Raw genomic sequence first — 19,157 nt, 5'->3', positions numbered from 1 at the left:
TCCATACCTATCCATAACCTCCAGGATGTATTGGAGATTTTCCTCCGGGTACTTCAGGTACAGCAGCAAATCATCCGCATACAAGGAGATCAAGTGTCGCTCCCCTCCCACCTCGATGCCTATAGTATCGTACTGTTGTCTGAGGTATATAGCCAAAGGCTCTAAAGCTAATATGTATAACACCCTTGTCTAGTACCTCTACCTAATCGCCATCTCTCGGAAATCACAGCTCCTGTTTTGACTCTGGCCAACGGTTCACTATATAGCATCTTATGTATCCAGGCCCCATTCCTTAGCCCACCAAGGCTGCCAGCAGCCATGGCCATTTCACCCTCGTTCTTGCACGCCCACTCGACAACCCGATGGAGTCGCCTGTGATTATGGGTTATGTTCCTATTCGGAACATAGCCTGTCTGATCGGGGTGTATTAGTTTGCCTATGACTCTCCGCAGTCTGCTTGCCAAGACAGCTGTTAGTATCTTGCTGTCCTGATTCAGCATTGATAGTGGTCTGTAGGAGCCACAGCTATATCCAGGCTTGTTGGGCTTAGGAAGCAGTATTATAATTGCTTCTCTAAGTGACTCTGGTAGCCATCCTGTCTCAAACGCTTCATTTAGCATATCTAACAACGAGGGGAACATTTCTGCTTTATACACTTTATAAAACTCACTTGGAAACCCGTCCGCCCCTGGGGTCTTACTAGAAGGTAGCTGTCTCACCACTTCTTCTAACTCCTCTAAGGTAATCAGTGCATCCAGCTCCTCTCTCTCTTCGACGCTTATTGTGGGCAGACCTATGTCTTCTAGTGTTTCTTTTATTTCCTCATAACTGCTCCTCTCCGCATCCCCAAATAGTTCCCTGTAGTAATTTGCAAACTCCTGATTTACTCCCTCCTGGGTGTCAGCTACACTGCCATCTTCTCTTGTTATTGTCCTAATGGTGGGTCTGGGGGTTTCGCTCTTATTTAACCATGCCAGAAGCCTTCACGTTGTATCTCCTCCTACATGCTGTCTCTCTATATATTTCTTATAATTTAGGTTACACAGCCTATCCCAATGCGCCGCACATATCTGTTGCAATTTAAGTATCAACTCCGTATCTATTCCAGTATCATTCCCCTTCTGTGCTTTTTCCAGCTCCATTTCAGCTTCATGTAGCTTGGTCTGGATTCCTCCTTGCAGGCTTTTAGATTTTGCTATGGCTACGCCCCGCAACACCACCTTAAAGGCTTCCCATAGTGTGCTTGCTGAGTCCACGCTAATCGTATTCACATCGAAATAGTTCATGATCTCCTCCCTTATACCTTCCCTAAAAAGGGGATCTTTAAGCACCTCTGCCCAGAGCCGCCATGTTGGGATCCCCGCCCTTGGGGGGGCGGTATTGCCAGCCAAAAACTAGAGGCGATTGGTCTGAGAAGACCCTCGCTTTCTATTCTGCCTGCACCGTTTCCATCATTATTTCCGACGTGGCAAAGACATAGTCCAGCCTCGTATACAACTTTTCTGGGGCAGAATAGTGCGAGTACTGTCTTTCGTGGGGGTGCTTTGTTCTCCACACATCCGCCAGACCAAAGTCATCTAGCAGTGTTTGCAGCACTGTTGACGCCCGGGTAGGTCTATCCAATTTCCGATCTGATCTACCCACCCTGGGGGTTTAGTACACAATTAAAATCTCCACCCCAGATCTCCGCACTTCCCATACACATGCTAAGGTTAGTACTCAAGGTTCTGTAATATGTTGCCGTATTCTGGTTGGGTGCGTATGTATTCACTATACTTATCTCCCTATTCTCCACCAATCCCCTCAGTATGACCACTCTCCCATCCGCCTCTGCAGGTTCTTGCAACATGTGAAAGGGGACATGCAGTGCCACCCAGATGAGCACTCCTCTAGCATAGGCAGAATATGTCGAGCCCGCCACAACCCCTTTCCATTTTTTCATAACCGTTCCCAGCTTTTCCCGTGTCAGATGAGTCTCTTGTAGCAGCGCAATATCTATCTTTTGTCTGCGCAGGTATGACATAACCTTATTTCTTTTTAAATAGCTGTTGAGGCCCCTGACATTCCATGTGATTATCTTAAGGTCCCCCATGACTTGTTATGGCTCCCATCCCATCCCCTCCCCAACAGTGCAGTCCAGTTCCCGTTTCTGTTCCTGTCTATATAGGCTTGTTCCCCGGTTTAAACTTCCCCTATCTACAAACACCTCAACCACCCTTCCCTCCCTCCCTCCCGACGCCCTTCCCTTCCCCAACTCACCCAACTCTCCATTCCCCCTCTAGCCCCCCACTCCCATCCCCAACATCAACCCCCTCCCCCCAACTGTTGCCCAGCTCCATCCCTGGATCTCAGGCACCCCGCATCTAGCTCTTTCTGGCTCCCGCCTGTACTCGAAGCTCCGCAGGGTGAGGCCGCCCTAATGGCTAACCTGCTACAACTACTATTATTACCTGAGGGTGGGGGGGGGGTAGGGTGCTCGCGTCCTTCCGCTCCTATTTGCTATAGTTCAAACACACTTTGCTGTACATTTTACGCCTGTATACGCGCTACTATATTCAAGTCTCTTGAGTTCGCCAAGGTCAAGGTATCCCGCTAAATATCGACTTTGCTCAGTCACACTCTTTACTCATAATCACCATCATTATTTCTATTGGGATACCCACTTTGCGTCACATCAGTATACATGCAATGTCCCCATCACTTATCGTGTTCCTCTCGAGCTTGCTCCGCATCTCGTTCCGGACAACCCCGAAGGTCCAGCCATGTCGCTGCCTCCCCGGGGGTGTAAAAAAAATAAAACATCTTGCTTTTGTGCAGCACTTTCAATTTCACGGGGTACAGAAGCATGTATTTTAATCCCGCCATGCGTAACCTCCTTTTGATCGCCACATAACTGTACCGCTGTCTCTGAACCAACATTGTATAATCCGGATATGCTGTGTAGGTGCATGAAGCCCTTTCGATCGTTCCTCCTTTGCGAAAGTACTCCAATATCTTCTCACAATCCTTATAGTTCAGTATTTTAGCGATTATTGCCCGAGAGGGGGGGGGGGGGGGCTGGCTTCGGCCTCCTCACAAGGGCTCTATGTGCTCGCTCCACTACAAATCCTTGCAAAAGTTTTTCGGCCCCTGTTTCTTGTAAGAGAAGATTCTCAAAGTAGTCTGTGGGGTCTAGGCCTTCCTCCCCTTCCGGCAGGCCGACCACGCGGATGTTGTTCCTCCTTGCTCTTCCTTCCGCTTCTTCCGCACGATTCTCCAGGTTAGCTACCTGCTGCTTTAATACGTGAACCTCCTTTGCATTGTTGGCGCTCGTTTCCGAATTGGTTTTACCACACTTTCCAGGCTACTCGTTCTCTCTGCCAATGCCCTAACATCCTGTCGTAGCAAGGCGACGTCAATGCCTACTGCGTCTATCTTGGCCTCCAGTGAAGTGCACAGGTCTGCCATCGCTGTCCCCCATGAGTCTCTCAGCTCCGTGATAGCAGCTAAAATCTGATGCTTTTCCGTCGCTACGGTGCTCTCCGCCGGTGCTGTCGCGCCCTTAGGCGCTGTGATCGCTGGAGATAGTTGCGTCTTGGCGAATGCCTCCATTGTGGATTGTTTGTTCTTGTCTTGCTTATGGGTCCTCGCCCAGTCATCTTGTGGCCTCAATTTGTGTCCGAGGTTGCTTGGCCTCAGATGTGTCGATCCTGCTCCTCTGATTTGATGCGGCTTCAGTGAAGCACTGCAAGTCTGAGTCAGTCGTTCAGGAAAGCCTCTATTTAAGCTTGTGCTCGCTTGGTTAGTTCTCGAGTGGGTTGTGTCCTCCCACGTTTCAGCCTGTTTTATTGCGTCACGGAAGCACTCTTTCTGTCTGTCGGGTTCACCTGGCTGTATCCTCTGCAGTCTTATTTACTTCTGCATCAGCTAGAGTCCAAAAGGCACTGTGGCGCTGCTTCCCTGCGGCGAGGCCTTTCCCTGGTGCAAGCTCAATAGCGGACTATCCTCACTCGCGTTGGGGCGTGTGGTGTTCTAGGGACCTGCGCCTCCCACCATACTCCGAGATCTCGAATCATTTGTCGTTGTGAGACCAACGTAATGTCTTGCCCGCTAGTGCCGTGATCTTGGGGTCATTGTCTCAACAGCAACACCTCCTCAGCTGTTGCATATTACACATGGACTCTAGCACTACCACCCGGGGGGAGTGGTGTCCCCCAGCTGCTCCCCCACACCCAGCGTGCGCATCGCTGTGTCGTTTCAACTGTCTTTTCTGCCTGGCCAAGGCTATGCGTGGGCTGGGTCTCACACGCCTTCTGCAGGATGTGGCTCTCCCCGTCTTCACTACTGCTTTTGTGCTGATCCTTTATTTTGGGGTCTTATTTTGCCCGTGGCTATGTGGGGGCCCGGGCCTCTTTAGTTGGGCTCCTTTTGCTAGCTCCCCTCTTTTGGGGTCACAATCCCCAATTAGGTATGCTCCAGTAGCCCTCTGCTCACCTCTGGACACGGGCTGCCCAGCTGCTTGTTTAGGTCAACCCAGTGCCCATTCAAGGTGCCATATCAATGCTGATGTCTATTTGTCCATTTTAAATTTCCACCAGCTGCCCTCGTTGTCTTCCTTTATTATGGAGGCCTCCCTCCTTTGTTGTGTGCACCTCCCAGCTCCGTATCTGCTTGGGGTGCGGGCGTCTTGGCCTCCGTATTCCGCCTGTCCCGGTCCTCTTGTCAGGTCTGCAGGACCTGCTTCATGTGTTGCCGGGCCTCGCTCTTGTTATTATTAATCGAGTGCCCGCTGGCAACAGTGTGTCTCTTCCAGAGACGCGTAGCAGCTGACGGCGGCTGCTGTGTAGCCAGGCTGATATCCGATCAGCCCCTTTCATGTGCGCGCCGGTTCCCACTTGTCGTGTGCAGCCGTGCCTCAGTGGTGCGGGGTCCGACCATATGTGTGAGTGGTTGTTCGCTCCCCCGGGCGCTCCGCCCGCTTTCGCCCCCAGTATTCTTGTCGTCTTTGTTTCCAGTGACTGGGCCAGTATCTCCGCAGCGTGCAGACCCCCTCCGGTACTGCACGCACTTGATATTTCTTATTCCAGGTCGCCTGGCCGAATGTCCCTACGGGGTCCTTTGTTCTACTCCGCCATTTTGGATCACCCCGTCTTTCAAGCCGCTGCAATTTTCATTGTGTCTGCATCCCTGCAATGATCCATTCGATGAGCTTTAGGCTCCGTTCCGTGATGCTGAGGACCTTCATATGCATTTTCGTGCGTTTTCAGCTATAATAGGCATCTGCGTGTGCTTTTAATCTACGGATCATTTCGGATCGATGGAGCTCCTCTAGGAAACGCGTCTCCTCACATGGCCTGATAGCCACGCCCCCCCGAATACCGAATAGTTAGCCAAAGTATTCGGCCAAAGTTGAATAGTGAGCCGAATAGTTGGTTTTCTAAATACATTTTCCAGCACATGAGAAATACTGCTTTGCACGACAGTAAAGAGCATGTGAATGCGCGCATCATGGATGCACACATTCAGATGCCCTTTTCAACCCCATTAAATAAGAGGGCATTTCTACACATTTCAATTTGCATCCTAAATATACATTGATGCGCATGTAAATATGTAAAAACTGAAACGCATTCCCCTCAGTCTGTATGGACCATTTTTGCACTGTTCTGTATTTTTTGTAGTGTAAGAGCAGAGGTTTGAAATGCTGCTGTCAAACTCAGTGGTGGATTGGGAACTAAAAGGGGTCCTAGAAATAATTTTAAAAGTGGCCCCATAGTACACATTTTCAGCAAACCTAACCCTTTCCTATGGCAAAATGTGGAAATACCACACAAAAGAGACCCAGTGTGCCAATGCCTACAGGCCAGTCTGCCCCTGGTGACACTGGCATTTGTATACCATCCCTCAAACAGGGCTAGAAGTGCAGCTAAGGGGTCTCCACTGTGAAATGCAAGCAGGTGTAGCAAGGAAAGCAAGCAGGTTTAGCCGCAAGCAAGCAACGGTGGCGAGGCAGCCCTCCCAGTGCAGCAGGCACTGGCCTCTAGACGGACCAGACAGGAGTCCACCTCTCAGCCCTGACTGGATGATTCGCTTGCCGGACACAGAGGCCCCAGCTGTCCTTGCTTGTTGCCCATGCATGTGGGGAAGGCTTCCAATCTCTCATCAGCCAGCCCGGGAGCGTGCTTTATCTGGGATAAAACAATGCAAAGAATGAGGCGCAGCTAAATGAAAACCCGAGAGGGAAACCTACACCCGGCGGATCCATCTGTGGACTGAAACAGCAGCTCCCCCTTTTCCCTGCACGAGGTAACCGTAGCTTTCTTTTTTCATACTTTGTTTAGATCATTCCGAAGCCCTTTTCCACTTTGGTGCATTTTGCCTGCTGGTCATGTTGCAGTCATGGCTGGGCTGCACAGCTTGGGCACGCTGTAGCGGTGCTGCTTGCACCCACACCGTGTCTGGGGGTGGAGGTCATATGTATTGGGCTGACATCCTGATTGCAAAGATGAGAAGGGGCACACGCATCGGGACCACAGTGGTCCCTTCACGGCACCTCAAACAGCTGATGAAGGGGGCGTTTGTGGCCTCAAACGCAAGTGGGCATTACAACTACACAGACTGGCATTGCTAAAGACCGCATTTACAACAGAGACTCACATGTTTATCTTTGATTAACATGTCATGTTACACTTACCTAATGCTGCCTCGACGTCCGTCTTTCCTAAGGCATTGTCTTCTTCCGGTCTCGGCCTCGGTGCACTGTGCCAGTGCTTCAGGGTATTTTTCCTTGTGCTGAGAAGATTGCTAATCCTAGACAGAGAACTTACATTTTTTTTTTTTTAACTTCGACTTCGAGCTAGTATTCGAGGAACATTCGGCCATAGCCGAATAACTGGTTTTCAGCCGAAATTCGGCCGAAGTCTTACTCAAAGCCGAAGTTTGGTACACCCCTAATTTAAAGTGGCCAATAACTGGGGGTAAACCCCTTAGGGTCTGTTCTCTATTCACTGTACTGGATCGCTCATGTTTTGACTTTTTCTGAAAGTAAACATGGGTTTTTCCAACTCAAAATTGGGGGTCTGGAGTAGAGGCCAGTTATTTTGCACTTCTTTTCTTATAAAGTTGCTCAGTGGGCTGTAGGTGATTACACACACTAATTTTAGTGGATTGCTTTTCTCCTGTAGATTTCTCATCTTGATAGATATCCCTCCACAGCTCTGCTCCTCAGAAAACATTTCTACAGGGGGCGTAGTGGACCTCGACTCGGCCGTCAATCATCGATCCCTCTTGCGTGGTATTCGATCGTCGACTCAAGAAATGACGTGAGGCGTCATGCAAATACCACATCACTACGCCCCGTGCCTCAGCAGCTCCTTTTTTCTATGCACTCACATGCTGCATCGGAAACTTGCTTGAGTTTCACTCAACGTTTTTCAGTAAATCTTTACCTCGACAATGTCTTCTCACCGGATCTCGGGTTTCAAGCGGTGCTCGGATTGCGAGGCCAAAATGTTGGTGACGGACCCACGCAACGTCTGTATGTGGTGTCTGGGTTCCACTGACGACACAGAGGCAACTTAAGTCCCTGTGAGACAGAGCCGGTAAGCTGGTCCTGGGCTGACTGTCGTCAAAGTCTCTGGTGCGGTCTCTCATCTGGTGTCTGAGGCCGAGACTGAGGAGCCCACTCGTCCCGGCGAGAGCCGGCACTGCAAGAAAACAAAAAAGAGGTCCCACTACAGAAGCCATTCCGCATCCTCTTCCTCACAGAAGAAGAAGCGACACCACCATCGGCGGGAATCTGATTCTTCCTCGGAGCAAGGTAAGCCCTCTAAGGGACCGACCACTCGAGAAGAGTGGGATTTGTTTAAAAAAGAAATGCTTAACATGTTTTGTCAACAGGCGACTGTCGGCGCGGCTCCCACCCCCGACCAGCAGGCCTGGGCAGTAAAAGTGGAACTCTGCACTCCCGACCCCACGCTCACCCAAAAGTCGACACCGACTGATCTTTCGAGCGCCGTGGCCTACAAGGCCAGGAAATCGCCCTCACAAAGCTTTCCCCAGGGCACCCATCGCCCGTCGGAGCTACCAGCGCCGATCTCTAACCCTTCAACCTCTACGGCTCCGCTGCAAGCTAAGGCCTCAGCATCCAGACCTGCCTGACTTACATTCTCTAGATCTCCTAATATGGGTGACATGAGAAATAATTAATGTAATAGTCTGGCCAAAAGCGCATATATCTGGAACAATCAAACGTTGAAAGACAACACTAAACAGGTCAACACAACAGTGTTTCGGCCATTTTAGCTAAACTTGAGGAGCTGTGGTTTAGTAGGCCTTCACCAGGATGGATACATTCTTATGAATTAAGAAGCCTATGTGATCTGTCGGAGTAAATAGACAGAAGAATGTATCAGGAGTGTGAAATCAAACATATAAAGGTTGGAATGCATTCACATTCACAGAAGAGAACCATGGAGTTTGCGGTGCTTACCGTAATCTAAAAAGCACGTTGGCGTAAGTCATTTTAGTGTCTGCGTACACTGATGGGGGCAGGTAAGTATTACTTCTTCAGAGGGGTCATGCCTAAAGATAATGACCATGAATCAATTAGTGGCACACCAACTGGAGGGTCTAACTGATGAGTTCATAATTGAAGGAAAGGAATTGCTCTCAACAGTCATGTGCCTGTATAAGGAAAGTAGTCTCAAAAAGCAGGCGACGTATTAGTACGTCATGGTACGGGCAGTCAGTGTTGATTTACTAAGCCGCTGTGGACAAAACCAAAAAATCTGTGAGGAGACCGCTAATATATGAACTAGCGCTATTGATGTCTGGAGTCAGTTTACCGGTCATGTGTCTGAAGTGGAGGACACGTAGGCGTGTGATGTGGTGCCCTGATCATATATATGCCCCACGGTGTCGTGATTACATGCACTAAAAGGCTGGGAGTGCTCACAGCATTGTTAAATAAGAAAATTAAAGACATTCAATAAACCCATAATTCTATTGCCCGCTTATATTAAGTATGGGACCGTTACCCAAACCGTGGTGACATGCACAGATGCGGAAACATTCTATCTGGTGGATCTCAGTCACAAGAATACATGAAGCAATACTTGCACTCGTGTGTGTGAAATGCCGAGTGGGAGTTAATAGAAGTGGAGACGGCCGATCGAGTAAATATCAGCCTGGTATTATAAATATAAGTGCGCATACCTGAGGCAATCAGTCCCAAGCTTGAATCCATTGCTTTTCAGCGTGCAGACGGTCAGACTCCCGTCTCCAAATTGGCTGGCTAGGCGTGCCGTTTCCTTGGAAACCATGGTGTTTATACCTGCCGCCATTTTGGAAAACTCTGTGAATAGGAGGCTTCAGAAAATGCCTGATGATGATACTCTACTCAAACTGTCTGTGTTGGGATAGTGTTAGGTGAATCGAATGGATAAGATCCCGGTTGGTTAGTATCTAGAGATCGGGCTGAAAAATACCTTTGCAGAATGTAGTTGTCATGGTAACGAGGTGTACATCGGAGCAGATGTCGATCATTTCCAGAATATTGTTAAGGCCTTCAAGATCCCAGTGGGTTGGAAACATCTCCAGATCATGAGATGCAACAGAAACAACCCCACACTCACTCTCAGGTCAAATTCAGGACATTGGTAGAGAAACTGGCTGACACACTCTGCCTCAAGTTATCTGCCATTCCCCATCAAGGGTAGGACCTGATGGACATCCTGGATAAGGGCCCGGCTGTTGAACACAACATGCCCTTCAATCAAGCTATAGCTGACCCTTTGGCTTCCATCCGGCAGACCACGGGTACCAATGTCACAGGGATCCCTCTTTGCTCTCAACACACCCTTCTCCGGAAGGGTTGGAAGTTCAGGCTGCCACTATATCCTCCAGGCCTGCAGCATCCACGTCCAATCTTTCTACTGACAGGGAAGGGAAAAGTATTGAGGCTTTGGCCAAAAAGGTGTTTACCTCCGGCAGCATGGCTCTTAAGGCCACAAACGTAGCTTGCGGTTTCGCAAAGTTTTCTTACGGTTTGTGGAAGGCAGTAGAGCATGCAGCAGAGTACATCCTGGAAGGTCACATGCAGGACGGATTTATACAGCTGTTGGAGGATGGGATGGAAACTGCCAATGAGTCCTTGCAAACAAGCCTGCATATTGCTGACTGTGTTGGCCGCTCCATGGGGTCGGCAGTAGTTATGAGAAGGAAGGTCTATTTGAAAACTTCCGGCTTCTCCCCCAATGTACAAAACCGCCTTCTTGACATGCCTTTTGAGGGGAAGATGCTTTTCGGACAGAAGGCGGATGACTCTTTGGAGAAATTCAAGGAGTCTAAAATTGCTGCTAAGTCACTGGGTCTGGCTGCACAGCCGGCTAAACCTGCTTTCAACTTTGCCTCCGGAGGATTTAGGTGCTAGGTGTCTTATGGCAGGAAAGTGCAGCCCCCATAAGCCCGGCAGGGGCAGAGGCGTTTCTCACATCCCGGAAGGGGCAAAGGAGCTACTAAGGGACAGCAACTGTGGCTGGGGCGACAGCACCTTTGAAGCTGCTTTGATTTTCCCCTCCCATGACTTACTGCTTGGTGGATGTTTAGCAGGGAACTGGTCCCAGTGGCAAGAGATAACCTCAGATTTGTTTAATTTGGTGAGGTTATTGTCTCCCGTTTTTTAAAAAATGTGCGCACAGACCTTCTCTTCACCGATCCAACCAGGACAGGAGCTCCAGGAAGAACTGAGAGCCCTGTTGTCGAAGGGTGCTGTGGAAGAGGTGCCTCCCGATCAGAGGGGATCAGGCTGGTATTCCCGGTATTTCCTGGTGCCCAAAAAAGGAGGAGGTCTCTGTCCCATTCTGGTCCTCCGAGCTCTAAATAAGTTCCTGAGAAAAGTCAAATTCAGGTTGCAGATGTTGAGAGAAATTCTCTATGCTCTCGAGCTTCAGGACTGGCTGGTGTCCATAGACCTGCAGGATGCCTACTGCCATGTGGCCATATATCAGAAGCACAGGAAATTCCTGCGGTTCCTCATTGGGGACAAGCACTATCAGTTCAAAGTGCTGCCCTGTGGGTTGACCACCGCTCCAAGGGTCTTCACCAAGCTCATGGTGGTAGTCGTGGCTCACCTCAGGAGATGCAGAGTCCACATATTCCCGTACTTGGACGACTGGCTGATGCAGGGGAATTCAGTGGAACAGGTTTTGACTCATCTAGACAATAACTGTCGACTACTCCACAGGCTGGGCTTCTCCCTGAACTTAAAGAAGTCCCATATGACACCAGTCCAAAGGCTCCAGTTCATCGGGGCAGTCCTCGACACTCAGACAGGGAAGGCCTTTCCTCCCGAGGAGAGAGCCGGCAACATACACCAGATGGTCCAATTGTTCTGGAACCATGCCACCTTACCAGAGGCTTCCTTTCTCTGCCTTTTGGGCCTCATGGCCTCCTACATTTTCCTGGTGCCAGAGGCCAAACTGCACATGAGATGCCTTCAGTGGCTCCTACAGGACCAGTGGTCTCAGTTTCTGGCAGCTCTCTCGGATCCTCTCATGGTGTCCAACCAGGTAGTTTGCGGACTCGGCTGGTGAGACACGCGCACACATGTGATGGCGGCAGAACCCTTCTGGCCCCCTTTGCCTCAGGCCTAAGTGGTCACTGATGCATCCCTGAAGGGTTGGGGCACTCACTGCGAGGACTTGCCAGTGAGTGGCCTCTGGACTGTGTCGTAAGCCAGATGGCATTTCAACAGGCAACCTCCAGGTTGCAAGCCATCAGGCTAGCCCTGAAGGCTTTTGCCCCATCGCTCAGGGGAAAGCATGCCCTGATTCTGACGGACAACAAGGTGGCCATGCACTACTTAAACCAGCAAGGTGGAGTGAATTCCCGTCCCCTCTGCACAGAATCAATGCAACTGTGGTGCTGGTTGCTAGAGAATCAAATTTTGGTCTCGACAGTCCATCTGGCGGGGACCGAGAACAGTTTGACGGATACTCTCAGCAGGCAGAGCGCGGTCTCACATGAATGAGAAGTGTGCCAGTAAGTTCTTGAATGATCTTCGCTCTCTGGGGTACCCCAGCAGTGGATCTATTTGCCACATAAGCCAACAGAATGTGCGAACAGTTTTGCTTGAGGGAATTCCCAGCGAACGGTGCACTGGGGGACGCGTTTCTGGTGGATTGAATCTTCCCTCTCCATTGCGCATTCCCTCTGATACCCGGAATTCCGTGGATTCTCAGGAGGTTGAAGAGGTTTTGAGCGACCATGATCTTGATCGCCCCGGATTGGGCGAGGAGGACGTGATATGATATGGCATTTATAACGCGCCTATACACAAGTGTTTCAAGGCGCGACATGGTACTACGACTTCTTGGATCGGTCCATCTGTCCGCCTCACCGGTTGCCTCGGCGTCCGGATCGTCTCACCCAGTCAGAGGGTTGGATACTACATCAACCCCGGATTCCCTAAACCTACATGCGTGGCTCTTGAGCGGATTAGGTATGATGACTGACATCTCTCACTGGAAGTACTTGAGGTGTGGCTGGCTGCTCGAAGACCATCTACGAGATCTCTGTATGTGTGCAGGTGGAGAAGATTTGAGGCATGGTGCAGGTAGCACAAGGTTGACCCCCATCTCTTGCTCTACCACAACAGTGATGGAGTTCCTGCTGTCAGTAGCCTCTTCAGGTCTTCCAGTTGTAACAGTCAAAGGGCATTTGGTGGCCCTTTCTGATTTTTAAAAGGTCCCCGGATCAAGTTTTTTGTTGTTGTTACCATACCGTTCATGTCCCAATTCCTGAAAGGCCTGCTCAACAAATTCCTGCCAACTCACCTTGTTGTTCCGGATTGGGACCTTAACCTGGTTCTCACCTTTCTGATGGCGGCTCCATTTGAGCCTATGCATTCTTGTCTACTTAGGTTGCTGTCTCTTAAGATGGCCTTTTTGAATGCCATCACTTTAGCCAGGAGAGTCAGTGAGCTGCAGGCCTTATGCTGCCAGCCTTCCTTTTTGCGCTTCTTCAAAGGGACGGTTTCTTTTAAAGTCCGACGGGGTTTCTTCCGAAGGTTGTTTCGGAATTTCATCTTTCGCAGCCTATTGACTTGCCAGTGTTCGTCCCTCCTCCCCGCCCTTCTAAGGAAGAACAGTTTCACAGTCTCAACCCTAAGAGAGCCCTCAGCTTTTATGTTGCCTGCACAGCGAAGTTCAGGAAGACGGTCCAGTTGTTTGTCACCCATTCTCTTTCACGCAAAGGTCTTGCGATTATCAAACGGACCATCTTGCGCTGGATCATTTAATGCATCTCTGAGTGCTATCAGTCAGCAGGAAAAGAAGTCCCACCGGGTATCAGGCCCATTTCACCAGGGGAGTCTGCTTCTGGACCTTTGCTGTGCTGCCACGTGGTCCTCTTTACACACTTTCACAAAGCATTCTGCTTTGGACGTTGCACGTGGGGCTGATGCACATTTTGGCAGAGCGGTTCTGCACAAACCTGCTTGTGTGATCCTTTCTGCCCTCCTGCTTTGCCTGATTGCTTGAGGAGTCTATCAAGATGAGGAATCTGCAGGAGAAAAGCAATCCATTGAAGGAAAAATTACCTTATCGTAATGTTCTTTCTCTTGATTCTCCTCCCGCAGATTGTAATCTCCCCGCCCAGCCGTCCCCGCTCAAAGTGTTGTGGGCCTTCACTTCTGATTCCATGTAGTACAAGGACAGTGGCTTTGGGGTGCTTATCTCAGTTGTTCAAAACAAAAAAAGACATGTTTTTTTTCTAATTGAAATGTTTTTAACCTGTGGTTTCTATTGCATAGTTGCCAAATTTAAGGCTGGTTAGCCTCCTTCCGTTTTCCTATGCAGCGTTTGAGCTGGAAACATTTGGGAGGAACTGAGGCACGGGGCGTAGTGACGTGGTATTTGTATGGTGCCTGACGTCACTTCTGGAGCCGACGATCGAACACCGCGCAAGACGGATCGATGATCGGCCGGGTCGAGGTCCACTACTGCCCATGTGGAAAAGGTTTTCGAGTAGCAGAGCTGTAGAGGGATATGTATCAAGATGAGGAATCTGCAGGTGAAGAATCCATACAAAGAGCATTACGGTAAGGTAAGTTCTCCTTCTCTTGTCGAGTTCTGTGGCGCTGTTCAAACTGTTAGCTCTATTGGTGTTTAAAGCCCTCTTTCGGCATTGTTTATAATGAAGATTTTCCAGAATAGCTTTTAGAAAAGTCTTGATTCTATTAAAGACACAGAGGTGAGCATTATGCTTCTTTCTTTTAATTAATGTTAGGATAAATAGCTCAGCAGCAAGATTAAGCAAACAATGGTTTCCGTAAATAACAACACTTGCTTATGTGTTGAAAAATCCATGAAGGAAAAACTCAATATTAAGTAAGAAACAACTTGGATCCTTCCTGAACTTCATTTCCCAGAGTCCTTAGCGACCTGAACTATGGCCACCAACATGTGACCCAAACTATGGCAATCTTAATAGAGACTGTCCCTTAAGTAACTGTAGCTCCTTTTGTACTTCCTCTTTCAATGCTGTGAAACTCAGACATTCAGTAGAACTCCTTGCGCCGCAACGATCACCGACCAACTACGATTGCCATAGGCTCTCGCTGCGATTGCCGTAGGCTCTCGCTGCGATTGCCGTAGGCTCTCGCATCCCTCAGCTAGGCTTTTCCGATGCTACTGCCGGAAAGAAAATCGATAAAGGGGTCACCGAGAGTAAACAACCACTGCATCAGTTCTCAAGATGGAGAGCGCTAGAGAGAGAACACATGATGGAGGGAAAAAAAGCTTACTCACCACTGAAGTTGCTGGTTGCTCTACCTGTTTCAGATAAAATTCTTTAAAAACAGACTCCCCTGTACAGTCGGCCATCCTCATGATGTCCTCCAAAGATGTATTTCTTCCTCCTTGCTTAGAAGTTTTGTCAGCCTTTCATATGGTCAACCTACTGGGCTTGGTATCTCACTCTTAACTTCAATACCAAGCTACTCTCCCCTCTCTTGCAAGGTTGACTGCATGGGTCCATTTTGTAGTTGCTTTTTGGTGTACTCCGGGTGCTGGTCTAAATCCTCTCGCAACCACAGGCATATGTGACCAGAGAGTTGGGTCTGGACTCTGCAAGCAGCAATTTTCTTGGTCAACGGTCTTCCTGGCTCTCGAACTTGTAGTTCTTCCCTCTGCAGTGTGTGAGCCTGTCTGGCTCTCTACTGTAGTGCCATGACCTCTCTTTTGTAGTTATTAGTTTGAAAAAAGTACAACCTTTTTTAGGAGGCTTATATGTACTTGTTTTTGGATAGCATTTTAACAGTAGTGCAATGCTGACTATATATATCTACACGGTTCACAGGAAATTTGTGATGAGTAGTAACAAAGTCCCAGTTTTGCAAGAGAGGCTGGATATTGACACAATTACAACAATTACTTCAAACCTACATACTTATAAAGGTTTTAATCGGTTGATCTTTGATGCCGGTCTCTATTTCTCCCTATGTTCCCTGAACGTGATTGGTTATTCCTCTATCCTGTTCCTTTTGCCTATTTTACTAAAGCCTACCACTTGAGGCTGAACAGCATTTCTCTTTTGACAATTAGACTTCAATGATGTTTGTGTGGCAGCAGCCAATGGCTTAAAGAGCAGGTGGAAGAGGTGGGTCTGCCTTGTTGCTCGACAGCATGGGACTGCCTTGCCCAAGAAGAGAAGGCTGTGCTGTCGAAGTAGAATGCCAAAGATGGCGGAAGCAGCTACATTTCTCAAATAGATCTCATTACAAGGTTAAGTGTGAGAATAATAGATCGATGAGATGGGCCCCTTCATAGCAGATATGGATTTGGGCATATGTGCCTTACCCTGAGTGGCAAACACTTTTGCAAGTGGGGTTGAAGACCATCTACTCTTGCTGATGGGCAATAAGAGGGATTGGGATCAAATGAGGGACTCTGGTGAATCCCCAATTTACTTACTCATAGGATCACATCATACAACGACATGGTGTCTATACTCGAAGTGCTTCCAACCCCATAAGGAGGGGGTGTGAATTGTGACTTTGCAGTAAGCACACGTTTGAAAATGTAAACGTACTCCGATCAAAGTGAAGACTATGCAAATACTCAACATTTAGTTGCAAGAGTTTGTTTTCCTGATATGACCTGTGTTGTGAATGCACCATATATTTCAATTGTGAGAAATGTGATATTCTGTATTGTTAGGGAGAATTATCTTATAAGGCTAATTTCCCAAACCTTGTGAGTCCCCCCAGCAGCTTTGCTGGATTTTTGGGGTTTGTTTTTTTCTCCTTCTAAGAGTGAGACTCTTTCCCTCCCACTCTTAGTCATGATTTGAGTGTCTTTGACTCTTTGTGTGCTTATGGGCTATGGGGTTTTCTTTCTACTCCATAGGGTATCATCTATTTTTTATGTGTGTGTTACACAGCACCCTCAGTGCAGTAACACAGAGGTGTCATAGTGACCCCCAAACATAGACTCCATACCCTGGGACTGATTACTGTCTCCCAGGGCATGTAAAGTCACCATTGACTTTACTAGTCCAGAATTGTGAACATAACCAGTACAAACCATCATATTGTGGAAGTACTGGAAGGGGTTAATTATATTGCCCCTGGGTCTGTTTTCAAGGGGGCACTGTCCAGTCCCCCCTTGTCGAGTTTCTGGCTGGTGGCAGTGGTTACCACGTGAAATATTCCACCAGAATATTCGCTTTGGTATTTTCCCATTGATTTTAAACGCACCACTTTTTGGTGCAATGTTAAAGATACCACTGGTTTTATTTATTTAATATTAAATCACCGGTTGGGTCTTTTTGCCAGAACTCGATTCTAAAATGGTGGTTGTGTCCATCTCTGTAACTCTGACCAAGGTGGAGCCCTTTCTTCCACTATTTTGGCGGGCTTCTCCACAGAAGCCCTCCGAATGGTGCCACTCTGTCTGGGTTCCACAGGAAGGGTGGAGGGGGGAATTGGCAACCTGGACTGTGTTGCCTTAGCAACCCAAGTCACACTCTACTCTGATTGGTCCAGTGGTGAGCCACCCGGCTCACCATTTAACATTTGTGATTGACAGCTAGACTGATGAATGGGGGTTTTTCTGCATAAAAGCAGGGCCTTTGGGACTGGAACTTCAGAAGTCGCCACAGGACCTAAGAATCCAAAGAGGGAAGACACTGAGCCATCTGCAATGACGACACCACCGGTGAAGCCCTGCTGCAGCCACCTCACCACTTTCCCAACGACAAGAGAAGATCTTCTGCTGGACGAGTCTTCTTCCCCTGAGCTGGTGGGATCAACCAGTTCGCCCTTTTTGCCTTCCAAAGACGTCTCTTGGTCGAATCGCCGTGCCAAGCACCCCGGCGGCCGGATAGCCAAGCTTACCACTTTTGACCACGAATAAAAGGACAGCACCTTTTAATCGGGAACTCCGCGGCTGGTTTCATCGCTGTGCAGTGCAACGACTCCACGTTTCCTCCTCGACGAGATCTTCTCTTCCCCTGGTCGGAACCACGAACTTCAACCACTGCCAGGAACAACTGCCCCGCTGGAGCTTCCTTTCTCTTTAAGGTACTGTATCCTACCTGGCTCCCTTTCTACAGATTGCTAAAGATGACCCTTAAATCCTTGGCTTCTAAACTGGGTTGGCTCCAGGCCTTCTAACTATATCTTTTGAATCACCCCCAACCTCTTTTGAAGACTCTGCAAAGGCTTTCCTTGCACTTTAAACCGTGTGATCCTGGGCACATTTCGCTTTGCTCCATTTAAAGTGGGCCTGGCCTATGAACTCTGGCTCTACAGTATAACCTGCCTTTCTCCTCTTGCTCTGTACTCTTAAGTGTTGGGAACTGTTTTATTTCTATGCTCTGTCTTTTTCTCTCCCTTTAACTACATTATCAGAGTGCGATTTTGGTTAAGCGCTCACATCTGTTCTAACAAATAGTAGTGTTTTAACCCTGACTTGTCTGATAATTATTAAGGGAGGTGTGTATACTTTACCTGACTGTGTTTTAACTTGCTTTTGTTTTAGAGTGCTAGTATATGCCATAAAGTATGTTTTTAATAAATAATTATATACTTTTTATACAAAGCTCTGGTCAGTGTTTGTTTGCTCTACTGTGTTTTGGCCCTATTGTGTATACTCTATATACTGCCCGACTCTTCTTGAGAGCGGTCTGACTGCTCAGCCACAGCTATCAGGTAAATCTGGGTGGTGCAGGCTGCTACCAATTGGGTTTACTGCTTACTCCTGTGGTCTTAATCATCTTGCAGTGTTCCCCAAGGGAACTGCACAGGATTCTGCCTACATGTGTTTGTTTCTTATATATTTTTCTTTGTTATGTGTTTTATAGGAGACACCTTGTATTATCGCTTTACTTCAGATGTCAGCAATACTGAATGGGGCTACAAGTTTACTGTAACCGCAGGTCATCGTGGAAGATTCCAGACAGGTAAGTGGTACTCAAACTGAAAAAATAATGTAATCCCATGATTGATGATTGCTACCTGTGGGGTACATTTACCATCCCAGCAGAAATCCCCTGCATCACAAACTAAATTTTTGCAGTTACAAAAATAATGGCTGTGCTGTGTCTGCTGAGCACATACGGGGCGAGATGGACCATAGACACCCCGAGAATGGCTGCATTTATGTTCTTCATGTCAACCCAAAGAGAAGAATTCAAAGGCAGAATGGCTCAGTGTTGCTGTGTTGTGATTTGCAAAAACTTAAAACTGCAAAAGAAAATGTTCTGTGTTTAAAACGACCTGCACTGGTACTATTTTCATCTTTAAATATCACACAGTAAAGCACAGCCATGTCCATCTATATTCAGGTTGAACACCATCAAATGAGGGCCAGCCCTCCCTGAACGGCATTATTGTGTCAAATAAAGTCTGTGAAAAGCAGGCATTACATTTCAGTCCGCACGGCTAACGTTTCACTTTGGAAACAAATGAACACGCACAAAGCCCTTCCAAAGAAGCTCTCTTTCTCTTTTGCCTGGTGTCAGTTTCAAAGAACCCATTTTTTTAACATATCCCTGTCTATAGAAATTGACTAAAGCTATGAAAGCATTCAGAATGAAAATGTGAGGAAAACCGCATTTGTTAAATGAACATGAACAATAAAATCAACCTGTGTTATTCTGCTTTGCAGAACAGT

The 19,157-nt window shown here is 48.1% G+C and overlaps 1 protein-coding gene across 3 annotated transcripts in view; it reads left to right on the top strand.

Moving 5' to 3' along the window:
• The window catches only part of ZZEF1 (zinc finger ZZ-type and EF-hand domain containing 1), a 3,309,810-nt gene that overhangs the window by 3,104,401 nt on the left and 186,252 nt on the right, over positions 1–19,157 (top strand). For all 3 annotated transcript variants that reach the window (XM_069614719.1, XM_069614718.1, XM_069614717.1), the window contains exon 51: positions 18,346–18,444. In XM_069614719.1, coding sequence (XP_069470820.1) covers positions 18,346–18,444 — 99 coding nt within the window. The remainder of the gene's footprint in view (positions 1–18,345; positions 18,445–19,157) is intronic.

Source organism: Ambystoma mexicanum, chromosome 9 (genome assembly GCF_040938575.1).
Source record: "Ambystoma mexicanum isolate Mex_15411 chromosome 9, UKY_AmexF1_1, whole genome shotgun sequence".
Taxonomy (NCBI): Eukaryota; Metazoa; Chordata; class Amphibia; order Caudata; family Ambystomatidae; genus Ambystoma; species Ambystoma mexicanum.
Note: the sequence above shows the minus strand (reverse complement) of the source record. Positions and strands in the feature narration are given on the sequence as shown.